This window comes from Lycorma delicatula, chromosome 13, assembly GCF_047948215.1.
Source record: "Lycorma delicatula isolate Av1 chromosome 13, ASM4794821v1, whole genome shotgun sequence".
NCBI lineage: Eukaryota > Metazoa > Arthropoda > Insecta > Hemiptera > Fulgoridae > Lycorma > Lycorma delicatula.
Window position 1 is genome coordinate 52242086 of NC_134467.1, and position 16749 is coordinate 52258834.

The 16749-nt window shown below is 29.2% G+C and overlaps 1 protein-coding gene across 2 annotated transcripts in view; it reads right to left on the reverse strand.

Moving 5' to 3' along the window:
• Positions 1 to 14776: 14776 nt before the first annotated feature.
• Positions 14777 to 16749, reverse strand: part of LOC142333672 (tumor protein p63-regulated gene 1-like protein) — a 30129-nt gene continuing 28156 nt past the window's right edge. For both annotated transcript variants that reach the window (XM_075381085.1, XM_075381084.1), the window contains one exon: positions 14777 to 15118. In XM_075381085.1, coding sequence (XP_075237200.1) covers positions 14907 to 15118 — 212 coding nt within the window. In that variant the 3' untranslated portion in view covers positions 14777 to 14906. The remainder of the gene's footprint in view (positions 15119 to 16749) is intronic.

Consider the following 16749-nt stretch of genomic DNA (forward strand, 5'->3'; position numbering starts at 1 on the left):
TAAAAAAAAAAAAGATCAGAATATTAAAGAAATTTATGCAAAATGCATTTATTTGATTTTTTATCTTTTTATATCTTTTAGGAAAAATATTGCGTTAAAACATACATTCTATGAAAAACTGAATTTTCATCGCGTTAAAAACATGAAATAATATTGAATACTTAAATAAATACGAGTCACAGTGAATTAAAGTGAAAATTACTTTCAAAACAAGCATGTAATTGAAGAAAAGACGTTGAATCACTAATATAAGTCAATGTGCAATATTAACGCTACCAGATGATAAATTTGTGATAGCAAATTTATAATTGTCAAATTCAACCTTAATTGTGGTAATGACTTTATCCTACTCCTGTAATTATATGATTTTGTTTAATAAATGAAATAGGGTCGGTAAGACTTTTGTAACAAATGTTTCTATTTTTTTGCTTATTATATGGAACGCTTAAAAATTTTTTATTATCTACTATTGTACATCTATTGTCTACATATTTAACAAATATTCTTTTTTTTAAACAAAATTCTAAATTAATAACAGGCTTTGATAATACAAATGTAGTCTTTTTTGATATCGGTATCATTTTGTTATCTGCAAGACTTACCGTACGGTTTACAAATTCATTGTAATCTTTTTTGGGTATTAATATATATGTATTATTTGTACTTGTTATTATTATTTATAATTACAACATATATTTATTTCTTTAATCGATATATATGCAAAATATATATTTTGATGGATGAAGAAGAAAAACTTATCTGAGTATAGAAAGAAAATGTGAATGTGCAAGTTTTAAATAAGCATAATCCACCTGATTTGCTTCCTCGTTTTGAAGTTAAAGATGGGAGAAGTTAGTATGAAATAAGATTGAAGTCCACACGTGCTCATTAACTTGAGCACGTGTGGAATTTGATTATGACAACTATTTTCCACAAATGAGAATTTACAGTTAAGGCTTATTTTATGTAAGGAGGCATTTTATGTAAGTGAGAATTTTCTGTTTTGTTAATTTATACGTAAAATAAAACAGTTTGAAACAACTATATATTTTTAATTACTTTTAATGTAATTAAACTTCTAAGTACCATTTTAGACCTTAATATATTTATTTACAATCTTGCTCCTTCTGATTTGTGTATATATGCAACCATTCTTCAGGGAAAATATTTATTGTATTTTCAGTTCTCATTCGCAATGCATTCGAGCTAATTAAAACAGATCTAATTCCAATCAGATCTTATCATTCCAAATGTAGATTCATCCACATATAACAAGAATATACTTTTGTAATCACAGATAACTGGGAGTTTACTAATAAAATTGGTTAATGTTTAAAATATACTACAATGCAATAAATAAATAAATATATTAGATACAATATGAATTTGATAAAAAGTATGAAATGGAATTGATTTATATATATAAAAATATACTATATTATATAACTACAATAATAATAATATAAGCCAAGTCAAGAAATTATAAGTATATATGCATCTATATACTGTGAAACCTAGATAATTTGAAACGCAAGGGACAATTAACAAATTTCAAATTAATGGCTAGTATAACAAAATCCAAATTACCAACCATCTTAATGTTTATGTTATACATTCTTTCTTTTGGTTCCTTTTTTGTAAGGCAACATATTTTTATTAACTTAGATGTGAACAAAATAATAGAACATCTTTAAAGATGATTATTAAGTTTAACGGTAATAAATACAGTACATACTGTGTATATATTTATAACTACTTTATTGGTGTGTAAAAAAATACGCTGTAATTTTAACTTGTTTATTTTGAATTTTCATCACGCTTTGTTCTAACTTACTTGAACAACTAAACATTTCTGGTTCTGAATTAACTTAGCCTTCAAAGTTTGACTGTAATTTCTTTAACATTTCCGACACTTCTTTATTGCCAGGTAGTGGCAGCTGTCCTTCAACTTTGTTGTCTTCATCGCTTTCTAACTTTGGTTAGGATTTCTTTATACGGTGTTTCACGACTAACGATCATACTGTCCACACTCACAAATTTAGCAAAGAGTATACTAGCAAGTTCGTTCCAATTTTCCGATTCGCTTATACTATTGTCTTCATCGTTCTTCACAAACATTACTTCCATCTGTTTCTACAGTTAATCTAACTTTCTTAAAACAGTTTGAAACGGTTTCAGGTTTTATTTGTTCTAGTGCGGTTAATATCATTTGATTTGGATCTAACAAATTAACAGCTGTACTTGTGTTTGAATCGATTTCCATTATCTTATTTTCCAAGAGTTTGTGAAAATAATCGATTAACTTAATTATAACACCTTAGACCATCGGTTGAAACACAGAAGTCATATTTGGTGGAAAAAATTGAAGTCTGATTGCATTTAAGTTAGTAAGAGGAGGTTGTGCGGGATGGTTGTCTATGAATAAAATGACTTTTCTTGACTACAAAATAAATTTTTTATCCAGTTTCCGAACCCAACTTTCAAAGGAGATTGCTGTGCTTTGCGATTTGCAGTATACTCAACCGGTAACGATCTCACATTTTTAAACCGGCGTGGACGTGCATACTTGCCAATCGTTAGAGGAGAAACTTTTCTGTACAGTCCATGTTCACGCCGACTAAAATGGTAACTCGTTCTTTGCTGAGTTTTTCACCAGTGCATGGATCAAAGTACAAGTTCTGTTGGGAGTATACTTATAAAACAACCCTAATTCATTTACATTGAAAACATCACAAGAGCTATATTCTTTTAACAGCTGAGGATGTTTACCTTTCTACCGATCAAAATCCTCTTGAACTATGGATGATCTTTGTTTACAAATCTGTTTAAAAGAAATTCCATTCTTTTCAGTAAATCTTTCAAGCCATCCAGCACTGGAAATCCAATGTTTCCTAACAGTTCAGCAAATTCTTCACCTTTAGATCAAATAACCAGACCACTTGACAATGTATCGTGGCTTCTTACTTCTGTAAAACCACTTCATTAAGCACCGATCAATATCTGTAAATTCAAGCCCCCCCTTTGTCTTTTCTTTGATTTATCTTCACTGCAGTCAACTCTGTAATCTAATCCTTATTTTTTAAGCAGATGGATGGACATGTCGATACAAGGAATTCCATATTCTATTGCTACATCAGACTTTGTTGTTCCTCCACTTTTAACTGCTTTAATAATTTCAGACTTTCCTTTCAAATTTACACTTTTGTATTTACAGTTATTTGACATGTCAATTAACAGATCGCAAAAAAATTAATGCCATACACAAAAAAAAAAAAAAAACAGTGAAACACTACTAGGCAAATAAACAGTAAACAAAAATTACAGATCATAGATCCATCTCTCAGGTACTACCAAACATGAATGTAGTACAGACATAGAGTAGGAATATTTGTGAAACACCAATATGATGTCACTGACAAGAAATGTAACCGATAAAAGAAAGGCGTCGCTTCAATGACTGAATTGCAACTGCTTTTCAGTAAATTTAATGTAAAGAAACTGAATAAATGAAAATAAGAACTTTGATTTAATAAATACTTTTATTTTGAAATTTTGAATTACAAGGTTAAATTTAACGTTACATAGTACACATAATTGATGGGAACGGATATTTCTTTAATTAGCATTTCAAGTTATCGAGGTTTCACTGCATATATATAATTATAATGTAACAGGTAACTTCAAACAATTAACTAAAGAATGTTTATTTATAAATAAATTAAACATCATGCGATGTACTTACTCAAATACCTTGCTGTTACAAATTTTTTGGCTTCAAAAATAAAACAAAGAAGTTTATGATTAATGTACATAATATAAAATTAAATAGGGAAGAAACAAAAATAAATTACCTATACTTTAACCTGGAATAGATGACATACTACAAAAGTTTTTAACTACATTTTCTTTTTGTTTGTTCAGCTACAGAATGTAGATTTTTTAGGGACGGTGAGTAATTATCTTATTTTAAAAAAAGAGTAGCACACCGAATAAGTTTGGAAAACTATGGAATAAGTAAAAGAAAAATAAACTATTCAAGATTTGAAGATGATATGTTTTTTTTTTGGAAGATAAAGCACAGAATATTGAGAAGATGATTTAAAAATCAGAAAACACGTAAAAGAATGTGGAATGAAAATAAATATTAGAAAACAAAAGAATGAAGATAGAAGACAATAAAACGATGAGTGTCAGCACAAAAGAACAAAGATATAATAAGTGAAAATAAATGAAATAAAAATAAGAATAACAATGGTTATTTAATGGAATTAAACGGTTATTTTTAATAAAATTGGGTTTGAAGAAGCATTTAAAAAGAACTACAATTTGGTTTGAACTTTCGTATGGATAAAAAAATGCAACTGAAATGAGGGTATGAAGAAGATTGGAGAGAATTACGGACACAGGGAGAAAATATAAAGTGATGAAGAGAGTTAATGAGAATAGAAGCTTATCAGAAAAATTTTGTACTAGGAAATGCAACTGGTTAGGACATAATATGAAAGGAAGATTTATTAAAAGTATTAGAAAGATCCTGTAAAAGGTGCAAAAATGAAAGAATGAAAAATTAAAAATGACAGACAACCTAAAAGGAAATTGTAACCGATCAAGAACTAAATTAGAAAAAAGAAACTGAAAACAAATAATATGCAAAGGAACTGCTTAAGGTAAATATTCTTATAATGATGTATTTGGCACAGACTGAAAAAAGCAGAATTACATTTCTTACAAAGGAATTTGTATTGAACAATGAAACAATGAGAAAAGCTTGCTATGGCAATTAAAGAAAGCAAAAAGGAAAATGAGAACAGTGGGATCTGGATGACAATAAAAAGTATAATCATAATAACAGCAGAGGAAATAGGTTATTATGAGGGAAATAAAGCCACGAAACCACGGGTAACAACAGAAATTTGAAGAAAGAAGGCAGTAAAAGAACAAGACTAGAGAAAATGGAAGAGGAATGTATCGCAAATTAAACATAGAATTAAGGAGGGAAACACAAAAAGCAAGGGAAATGTGGTCGAAGGAAGAGTGCAATGATACTAAGGATCTAGTAAAGAAAGGCCACTACGATTATGATGTATAATAAGGTGAAGAGCATTTCATCGGATAAACGGAAAGCGAATGGTAAAATGAGAAAAATTGCGGATAAGTATGATAAAATGCTGCATGAGGAGAAATAAGTAAGAGAAAGATGAAAGGAATATATAAAGGACCTGTACATGACAAGAGAGAAACCTGAGGTGCTAAACATTTAAAGAATGGGAGATAGCGAAAGAGGATAAATGATTATCTATATTAAAATGTGAAGTACATAAAGCGATTACCGAAGTGAAGAATAAAAAACTGACAAGAGTAGATGAACTTCGTGTAGAATTTTATAAATGCTTAGATAAGGAAGATACGGGAGAAATGTTGAACTGTGAAATAAGATATATGATACAGGCAAATGGCCTGAAGGCTGTGAAAATAATGATATCGATTCCAAATAATATTGGTACCAGAAAATGCACAGAACATAGAACAAGTTTAATACTCAGTGCTGCTAAAATATTATTAAGAGTCCTTAACGGTAAGAATAACGGAAAGAATGCAAGAGAGGAACAGTTTGGCTTTGGAAAAGAAACCAGTGATGCCACTGAGCTACTAAGGATCATTGGGTGTGTGTGTGTGTGTGTGTGTGTGTGAGAAAAAGAGAGCGAGGGAGAGGTATGAGTCTGTGTTTCATAGATTTAGAGAAGGCAATTGACTGAACGAGTCTAGGTTGAAGTGTTACGTTAAAAACACTCCCTCTCACCGATATTGTTCAACACTTTCATTGCTGGTATGATAAGGAATATATTAGAAAAAAGAGAAAAAGAGGATGAAAAACAAGAAACTTTAAGCTTTATGGACAACATGGTAATTTTAGTGACGGCACATACACGCTTGAAAGACAGCCCAGGAGGAAGAAATAAAAGTATATGTAATGAAAATGATTGTAAGTAAAACTAAAATAATGAAAGTAAAAAAAAAACAAAGAGAATTTAATAGTAAGGAGAGGTGAAGGAAGAATAGAAACAGTAAAAAATTACAGTTATTTCTTGATTATGGTTACAGAAAACTGGAAGAATGCAATGTAAATAATAGGAAGGAAGCCGTCAGTAAGAAGAAGAAATTGTACTAAATATCTGGGCTTATAGTTATGGAAAAAATTAGAATTCTACTTCCTAATTTTTTGAAGTTGTTTTATTTGTATTGCTTTTAAGTTCATACTCTTTTTTAATATTTATATGAAAAATAAATAAACCTACAAAAATAAATACAAGCCTGTCACGAAATACATTAAGGTGAGAAAACTGAATAGATAATAAAAAAAAAAACTGAGCGCAAATAAACAACAACGATAAAGATAATGATATAAGGCTCTCTGAAAGGTATGAAAATATATTATTTTTCAGCAGATTTCCAAAGAATTTGGGAATTGCTACTGCGCCTGGTTGTGTTTATATGTATGGTATAAGATTTTTCTATCTGCTCTACTTTATGCAAATCCTAACTGATTTTAACAACACTTGGTGGGATGATGTAAACCTACTGGGAAGAGTCCTATTGATTTTAAAGCGAATCGGTTCACAAGAAATGTAATTAGAGCCAAAAAACAGGATTTTTGGGTACATTTTCAGCTTTTTTCCAATTTGGGTATTTTTTGGGTGCGATTTTTAACAGATTTTGATGAAACTTGGTAGGAGAAAAATATAACTGAAAACATTTCATTACATTTGAACTCATTTGTTATGATGTATCGCTGATATGTCGCTTTCGATTATCAAATAACACAAATATCCAGCACAACAATAATCGGTGGCTGCTGGCGGTCATACAACTGCCTTAACAAAGAAGAGTTTAACCGTCTTACAGTGAACCCATACATGCAGTTTTGTGGATCTAGACACAAATGCAATCATACAAAATACAGAAAGGCTAAGCTATACTTAAATACTACCCATTTTGGAAAATATAATAACATCATTCTGTAGGGCATTTGGTTAAACGAACGTTCAAATTAATTTATAACAAACACAAAATGTGTATTCATAACATTTTTACAGGGTCATCACAGCCTTACAACTATTAATAACAACAGCAAGATAATCCATTATTATAAAAGACAAGAAGACACAGATAAGTAACAGGTACATTTGAATCGGTCATTTGAGAAACCCCGTAAGTCACTATTTTTCCAAAAATGAGATTGCTGTATTTTTATTATATTCATATATAGACACATTCCAGCGAGTAACTGCATTTTTCAGATGCCATTTCTTCACATTATAATGCATTTAAAATTTTTTTCATAAGAGAAACTACATTATTCAATTGAATCATGTGGTTTCTTAAATGAACAAGATGACGGTTTTGTGAGGAGATTTTTTTATGATTTGATATAATATTATAATATCTCATACAATGTTGTTTTATTTAAAAAAAGTGTTTCCTGGTGTAATTACTCATAAATATTGTAGAAATAAGGTAAAAGTTGGTAAAAAATTCCATGAATTTGAGAAACATAGTCGGCGGAAATAGGAAGCCATTTCCTTTACTAAAAAATAAATTTTTTAATGAAGTAGAGATTAACATAGGGTCTAAAATAATTGTGTAATTTTTTCCAGTATTTTAGCCTTATCTGTTGAACAGATAAAAAGTTTTTTTTTTGATTTTCTGAAAATTATAATTACACGACTTGTGTGGTTTCTCAAATGAGCGATTCATTTTGTTTTTTGAAAAAAAAATTACCTTATCGATTTATAAATCCTTGTAAAAATATAAAAAAACCACGCTTGTTAAAAAATAATACAAAAATTTCATTATCAAAAGAAATAATCTGTTATAAAATTTAAAAAATAACTAACTGTAAAAAAAAATTACTATCTGCATATGACTTTAAGACTAGAACATCAGTATCAGTTTTAAATTTTCTAAGTCTACACAATTTGAAGTTATAAAACTATAAATATTTCTACAAACTATTTTCTAAAAATAAAGCGGAATAAAGTAGTAAAAGAGTGAGGAAATTAATAATGGCTTTTCTTAGTTTTAGTCTGTGACTGCCAATCGTTTCTGCAGATTCCATGATGTTGGCATAAAATAAGATACTGCGGTAAAAACATGACATCATTTTGTAGGGTATTTTGTCAAATTTATGTTTAAAATGACTTACAACAAGCACAAAATGTATATTCATAATAAAGTTGGAAGGTATATCATGATGGTTTCAGGGTATATGATGCGAGGAATGGAGACAGGGAGATATAATTACGGTCACAGATTATCAATAAAATCACGGTTAGAATAAATTTAATCTGATGCTGTATTTTACGGGAGATAAAGTACAATTTCATATTTCAATAAACAGAGCCGGTAATCGTTTGGGCAACTGGACAGAGGTAAAAATATAATGCTACACCAGCAATTTCAAATTTATACTTTTTTTTAAAAGTTAAATATTCATTAAAAAGTTATGAAAAATTTAAAAAAAAGATTGTTTCCTCAAACGAACCAAAGTGGAGCTGCGCCTCTAGCCCACCGAGCTGGTCTAGCGGTTAACTAGTCATCGCAAATCAGCTGATTTTGAAGTCAAGAGTTCTAGGCTTCAAATTCTAATAAAGGCAGTTACTTTTATACAGATTTGAATACTAGATCTGGATACCGGTGTTCTTTGGCGGTTGGCTTCAATTAACCACACATCTCAGAAACGGTCGATCTGACACTGTACAAGACTACACTTCATTTACATTCATACCAATCATCCTCTGAAATAATACCTTACGGTGGTTCCGGAGGCTAAACAGAAAAAGAAAAAGAAAGAGAAAGAGGAAGTGCAATGTTGACTGGGGCTGTGCCTCCTCTATTTATATGAAGAATAACAGAAGTAAAGGGGATAAGTCTTTTCTTTGATAAACTTTGGTATTAGAATCAAAAGATGTAGTGATATAAGATGATTTTAATGTGTTTTCAGTTTCAATATCAAGGAGTTCAGTTCATTTAAAAACAAAAAACCAAGAATAAAGGAGATTAGGCCAACAGAAATGTGAAATGAATTACACTTAGCCTAAATGTATTATGGGACAATCTTTCATGAAGACTATTCCAAAATTAAACTAACTTTTTCTGTATTCTTCTTGAATATTTTTTAATGATTCACTGTGGATTTTTACATTCAAGAAATGCAACTACAATATATTCTTTAAACTAAAATTATACATTTTTTAATAAATATCCAACATTCAAATATAATACTATTGTATAATGAAAATGTTTTTCTGATAAAGGCATATTTTATAATAGAAAATTGAATTCACTTGAAAAAGAAAAACATCAAAAAACATGAAAAAGATTTTCATGAATCTATTATTTAACAATTATACAAGCATCGTATAAAATCTTGCAGATATCTTATTATTTCTGTTACTATTTTAGATCAAATACCAATCAGTGAAGCAAACTGTCTGATTTACAAATTCTAGGACAGTTTTATGGACAGGAAGAAAAAATAACTTTTTAAAATGAATGTTACAAAAAATCATAAAAAACCTATCATTATTTCCTATCAAGTTATATATTTAAAGAATTGAGTTTTTGGTATATAATTAAACAGCATTAAAAACAGAATTAAGTTTGCTTTATTAATACAACTCTGGGTGCGTGTGTGAAAGTAAATGAGATAAAACAATGTGACTGAACACTTTCATTCTGAAAAATTTTCTTGTACGGTTTACATTTAAAAACGTCTCAGTCACTTTTTTATAGGCCATATTTGTATGAATCATAAATGATTAACAATGATCTATGAACAAATTAAGGCGATGTTCATCGGAGTCATATGAAAAATAATAGAAAAAAAAAGCTTAAAAATTGTAAAAATGTTCTAAAAATGATCCTCTTTATTCCATTTATCCTTCATATGTATTTTTTCACTGAAACTTCAAGAATGTAAAACCCAGAATCAAATTTTTTGATTCAATTGCAAGGGGGAGGGGTAGTTCATTTCTGGAGGGGAAGAAATTAGTTAGACGATCAAAAGGAAAGGGAAACTGCCCTGTTGCTTTTATACAATTTTTGGTTTTGACCGGTAAGAACTTGGACTGATATTTTTTTCCTTTTGATTTAGAAGTTGTGGTCAGTAGATGAAAATTGACCGTGAAAGATTTACAACCCTACAAGTCACCAAATTGTTCAGTTTTACTTTGAAAGCAAACATTCAATTGTTAGAATGTCAAGCATATCGTCAAGATTTTAATATTAGAGTTGCGCCCTCAAAATCAATGATTTGTCACTTAACATGATAAATTATACTGTGTACAGTGTGTGTGCAGTGCACTATATATATGCACATTATGTCCGATGAGACTCACTTCCAATTCAGCAGATTTGTAAATCGGCGGAGATGTAGAATTTGAAGCACCGAAAATCCAAGAGTTATGCAGTGGCATGAATTGCACTCTCTTGAATGTACAATCTGGTGTAGAGTAACATTGTAGGGTGTCATCAGACCATCGTTCTTCGAAAATGACAATGGTGATACTGTGATGGTTAATAGAGGAACGATATTGGGAAATGTTTTGAAATTTTATAAGTTCTGCAGTGGAGAACACATCTGAAATCTGGTCTCAAAAAGATGGAACCACTTGCTGTACAGCTGAAGCCACAATGCAGCTTTACAAACATTTTTGGATAAAGGAGAAAATTTGCAGCAGATTGGCTGCCACGGTCTGCAGATCTGATAGCCCCTGACCTCTTTTTATGGGGAAACCCAAAAGAAAGGTTTCCCGACAAAATAGTTCCACAACAAAATAATACTCGTGCAGAAATTAGGGTACTACAGCCACAGGTAATAAAAGATATTATCAAACATGCCATAAAAAAGCTCGTCTGTGCAAAGCTGAAAAAGGAAGACATTTAAAGGATGTATTTCTCTACTTATAATGTTAAGTAACCTCATGTTGTGTTCTTTATTTTAATCATAAATAAATGTTAACAAAAAAAAAGAACTATTTCAAACCCGTTATCACTTATGCACACTACCAAGTAATAAATAACTGCTTACAATATAACTACAAATAAAAATATAAATAAATCTAAAAAGATTCTATCACAAATATAATACTGCTAAAATAAAAATGTTGGAATCGATTTAAAAAATCACAACAAATTATTATTACAAAAAAAAAGAAAATCACAGTCAATAAGATTTAATCTGAATTATTATCAGGTCTGTCTACAAAGAAACCATATTAAGGAATAAGTTCACATAGACAATGGGCATAAAAGCCACTGACCTTGTGGCATTACATAATGAGATTTTCTCAGTAAATTTCACAAATTATTCAGAATTATGCAATTATTCTACAGTCAAAAAGTATTTTACAGGTAAATTAAAAATAAACAATGGTTTATGGATGTCAGAACAACAGCACTCACATATTACCTAGCAGCCTCATTACCAACTATAATGTAATAATCAGTTGCAAAGTTAACCGACTTCATTTCATAACTTAACAGTAAATGTTACAAAAATATATTAAATTTGGGAATATTTATTAGAAATTGTTTTACAGAATAGTTTGATTCAGTTCCATGATAAAACAGAATATGCTTCATATTTTTAATATTTTTACAATTAAACATAATAAAAAAAAGAATTTTCTCTCCAAATGTGTTTTAATGTCAAATAAAATTGCATGTTTAAAATATATATCAATATTTTCATTTTTCAAACTTTTATTTACTTTCGATTATCTTTTATTTATTGCTACAAAGTGTTATACAATCCACAAAATTTGAAGTTTTTTTTTAACAGCTTAGTTTAATCTTAGTGTCGTTTTTGCTAATGTTGTTAAATAAAAATTAAGAAATAAACAAATATAATTTATCTCCTAATTTTGCTAAATAGTATGTATATCTATTGTGTTGTCAATAATGATTAATGAAATACATCTACGAACGTATAAAAATAACAAGTTTTATATAAATTTATATAATAATGTTTCTGATTCTACGGCTTCATAATCAGTAATAAAATACTAACCAGGTTAAACATTATCATTTTTAAAAACCGATTGTTTTCATGACCAACCAAAATGGTTATAAATAAACTATTAAAACAGTGTGACAATTCAAAAAATTCTTCATATTAAATGCTAAAAGGGACGTTCAATAATTAACAAGACAAACTGATGTAGAGAAAAAAAGATTCATTCAATGACAATGAAACATCTTGAGGGTCATGTTGGCTACCTTGGGGACACATTTAATCAGCTGTTCGATCATAATTAATCTAAACCTAGCCTCTTTTGTTGATTTCAAAATGTCAGCTCTACTTGAAACATTTACACCGGAAGAGCAACTTTCAGCAATAAGATTTTTGTTATCAGGAGCAAAACCAGCAGAAATTTTCTCAAGAATGTTGAAAAGTGTTTAAACCGTGGTAATGTATATAGTGGGTGGAACAGTTTAATTCAGCAGAACATGTGTGACTGATCTCCATCGCTCTGGAAGACCAGTTGAAGTTTCGTTTATCGTGCTGAAAAATCGTATAAATGGTCTTATTTCTGAAAACAGGCGTACCGTGAACAGAAAGTTCTATTCTAACATGCTCCAACAAAGTGAGACCGGTGATAAGATGAAAATGACAGGGCGCTCTCTCAAAAGGTGTGATTCTCTTGCATGGCAACAAGCGCCCCCACATCGCTCAGAGAACGGAAAAACACTCAAAAATTTGGGTCCGGGAGGTGTCCTCCTGACTGTAAGGAAGAGGCATCCTCCTTACAGTTCAGACCTCACCCTGTCTGATTTTCATTTGTTCGGCCTGCTCAAAGACTTTTTACACGGTAAGAAGTTTGACAACAATGTGGTCAAAAAAGCGGTACACGAATAGTTCAAACAGGAAGGTTAAGACTTCTATGCTATGGGAATAAGAAAGCTCACAGAACGGTGGGTCAAGTGTCTAAATGTTGCTGAAGACTATGCTGAAAAGCGGTGTACATTTTATAGTCACTGAATAAATCATTTTTTCTCTACATCCATTTGTCTAATTATAAAAAAAAAAAAAAGAGCTGAAATTTTTAGGGTACCACAAAAAAGTAAAAAGTAGTATAACAAAAACAAGCTGAAGTTTATTACCTCAATTACAGTAATCCTTGAACTTTAGTCCTCATCTCAAAAAGTTGTTTTTGTCACTCGTACCTGTTGGCTTCTTCTAAACCCCTTAATTAAGATATTGTTTTACAGAAAAAATATTACTCTCATTTGATGAATTTGTAACAGATATTAATTTTTTTTAAAACTGTATTTTCTACATCCTGATCGACTTGCAGATAAATATGTGCAAGAATAATTCTCATTAATACCTTCTAAATTGTAAATTATTTTTTATATTAAACATCTTCAAACATGTATAAATATTTACCTTAATATTACTTCACATAATTAATATGAACTTGAAATCACATTATTTTTTATTTTGTGATGCAAGGTTTTATCACGATTTCCCTCGATCCAACGACAAATGAAGTGGAACTGAGACAACCCAGAATAATATGTAAGTTATCAAATAAATGTTTAAAAAAAAGTTTCACTTCTTTATAAACAGACCTCATTCATATATCTTTTAATATGATGCTAATAATGGTTAACTTAAACATTTTTTTATTAATTTTATCATTGCTTGAATGCTTTCACGTAAATCTTCATTCTATTTTCTTCAATGCTAACATTCTAGTGTAAATAAATTTATTACATTTTATACAGTATTTTTAAATCTCGATACAAAAACAGATTTTTTAATTTATGAATTTGTTGAATAAAATTAAATAACCAAAGCTTAATTTAGTTACTAAAACATAAAAATAAAACCACAAACTTAAATTTACATTTGATGTAACTGTTATCAAGTTCTCATCCTTTTCTCAAAATTAAAAAAAAAAATGCAAACATTATTTTAAACGTTTACATTCATTTATTTAGTTTTTAAGCTAAAAATAAGTTCAAATAATACTGAAATAAATATAAAATCAACTTCTGATGTGATTATTAAATCTTTTACTTATTTTACATCTATCATAGTTGGATAAAAATACTTTGCGATTTATTTCACTTACGTTTAATAAAAAAGAACTCCGGTTAAATAAATGGATATTTTATATTTAAATCTTCATAGAAATTAACGTTGATAAAAAGGGAATCAAGTATCTCTGCCCAAAATGTTTTTCTTGGGAAGTAGCTGGAGTCAACAGACGAGGTCTTAACCCTCTGATGACAAATCATAAATCATATCTATCCTCGGTTACATATAGTGAAATAATGCAATTTAAACCCGTTCATCACAGATGTCTCAGCTTATATTTCAGATTACACACCAAAGGTAGCATCAATGTCTTGTTTTAGAATTACTTAATGTTCTACAGAATGTACAGTCTCTAATGAGTAAAAGTAAACAGAATACAGAGGGTCTACAGGAGGTTGATCGTGAGTTCATCTTCCAATATATGTTTGTTATAGACATGTAAGTTTGAAAATTGACAGACTCTAAATAAGAAAGAAAAGAAATTGAAGATTTAGAAAACTAAAGAAATAAATATTCAAATAATTTTTTTAATAAAGCTCAAAATTCCCTGATGAAAATTCCATAAAAATTTATAAGTAAAACATTAACGCAAAACTTCCCGATTCACATATTACACTTAATTCTGTAGTAGTAATCTGTGAAGGCTTATAATGATACAGAGCAGAGAACTTAAAAATGTAATCGTGAAATTTTATTAATACAAGATCGATTGAATTTATTTAAACATGAAATATCATAAAAATATGGAATGTGAACAAAACAAAATACTGAAATTAAAATAGATAAAAATTTAAAAAACTTAAAAGCTAAATTTTCCTCTGACTTTGAAAAAACCAAGAGCATTTTTATTATGTATTAACGATGGTAAATTAATATAATTTTCCAGTATTATTGGACGATGTTCAATATTACACGGCGTTGACCTTTCATTGATTCTTTCAACAGCCTGAACTAAATTCTGAGTGAATTCATCCACATTGTACATCTTCTGTCTTTTTTCATCCATGCTACCTAAAAAAAAATAAAAATTTATAGAGTGTTCCAGAATATATTCCTGAATTTCAGGTACCGATTCAGGACAACAAACCGAGCAAAAATTTCATATCGACATAAGTCCTATTTTGCTTTGTTTTCCTTCTGGATGCCATTCTGTGATTTTCAACAAAAAAATTACATCGTAGGCAAGGTAAACCTACTTTAATTAAATTTGGCAAATCTAGGACTAGTGTCTTATTCTAGAAAATAAAGAATTTTGAAAACGTCACCTTCAAAAATGTAAAAATGGTGACTATCTTAATTTTTTAATCTTCAATATCTTTGTAATTGTTTCATCAAATTTTTACGTATTACAACATTTATTAAGCATTTTATTTTTAACAAAATTACACCTCACCGTAATGCAAAGTGATAATTTTTATTAATTTACTATTATTAATAATTTTTATTACATTTAGTGATGGAAATAAAAACAGGTAAAAAATTATCAGCTTGCATTATGGTACTCAAGCATACTGCCAGATTAATTGTTTACAATAACTCAATTTTTTGTCAATGGATTTTTACATATGAGTTGTCATTCTTTTCAAAATAAAATGCTTAATAAATTTTATAATAAGTAAAAATTTGATCAAACAAATCATTACAAAGATATTGAAGATTAAAAAAATTAAGATGGCCACCATTTTGACATTTTTGAAGGTGACGTTTTCAAAGTTTCTTATTTTCTAGAATAAGACACTAGTCTTAGATCTGCCAAATATAATTGAAGTAGGCTAACCTGTTCCTGGGAAATAGTTTTTTTTTTGTTGAAAATCACAAAATGTCATCCAGAAGGAAAACAAAGCATAATAGGACTTATGACGATATGATCTTTTTTGCTCATTTTGGTGTCCTAAATCAGTACATGAAGTTCAGGGAATACGTCCCGGAACACCCCCATATATATATATATATATATAATGTAGGTCAGTCAAAAATTAACTTTTCATTTGTCGTAACACATAAGGCTTGTTATATCCTTTTGTATAAGCACCTTCAGTAATTTCCAAGAAAATCATTTTAAAATTAAAAAAATTTGGAATCCATTTTTATTTGATTATTACTGACTTAATTGCATCAATTCTTTAAAAATTTTGGCTTAAAATTTTATTCGGTTATTCACAACTTAATAAAGTAAATCTATGCCAAACTTAAAGTATGCATGTTTTTTGAGTCACTTTTTTTTAATTTTAAAATAATTTTCTTGAAAACTACTGGGAATACGATTCTGAGAATAACTTAATTTCAATCTTTAACTTAAAACAGCATATAAAACCTCTAATTTTGCTCAATAATTTATGTTCATAGAATTTTATTATAGCATTACTTGACATTTAGAGCAGAAATCTTTCACAAAAGATTCAAAAGTAAGTTTTTCCCAACATATATATATATATATATATATACATATATAAATGAAAATTAATGAAATATTAAGGCTTACTTTAGATCCCTGAAAAAGGGCATCGATAAATATTTTTATTAGCTGACGCCTGACCTAGTGAAGTGAACAAACCAAAGTTTCGCTTATTGTTGCTTATAACATTCGCTTATATCGTATGAATTTCAATGGGTTGGATACCCTTGATGTAGCCCACTGGCCT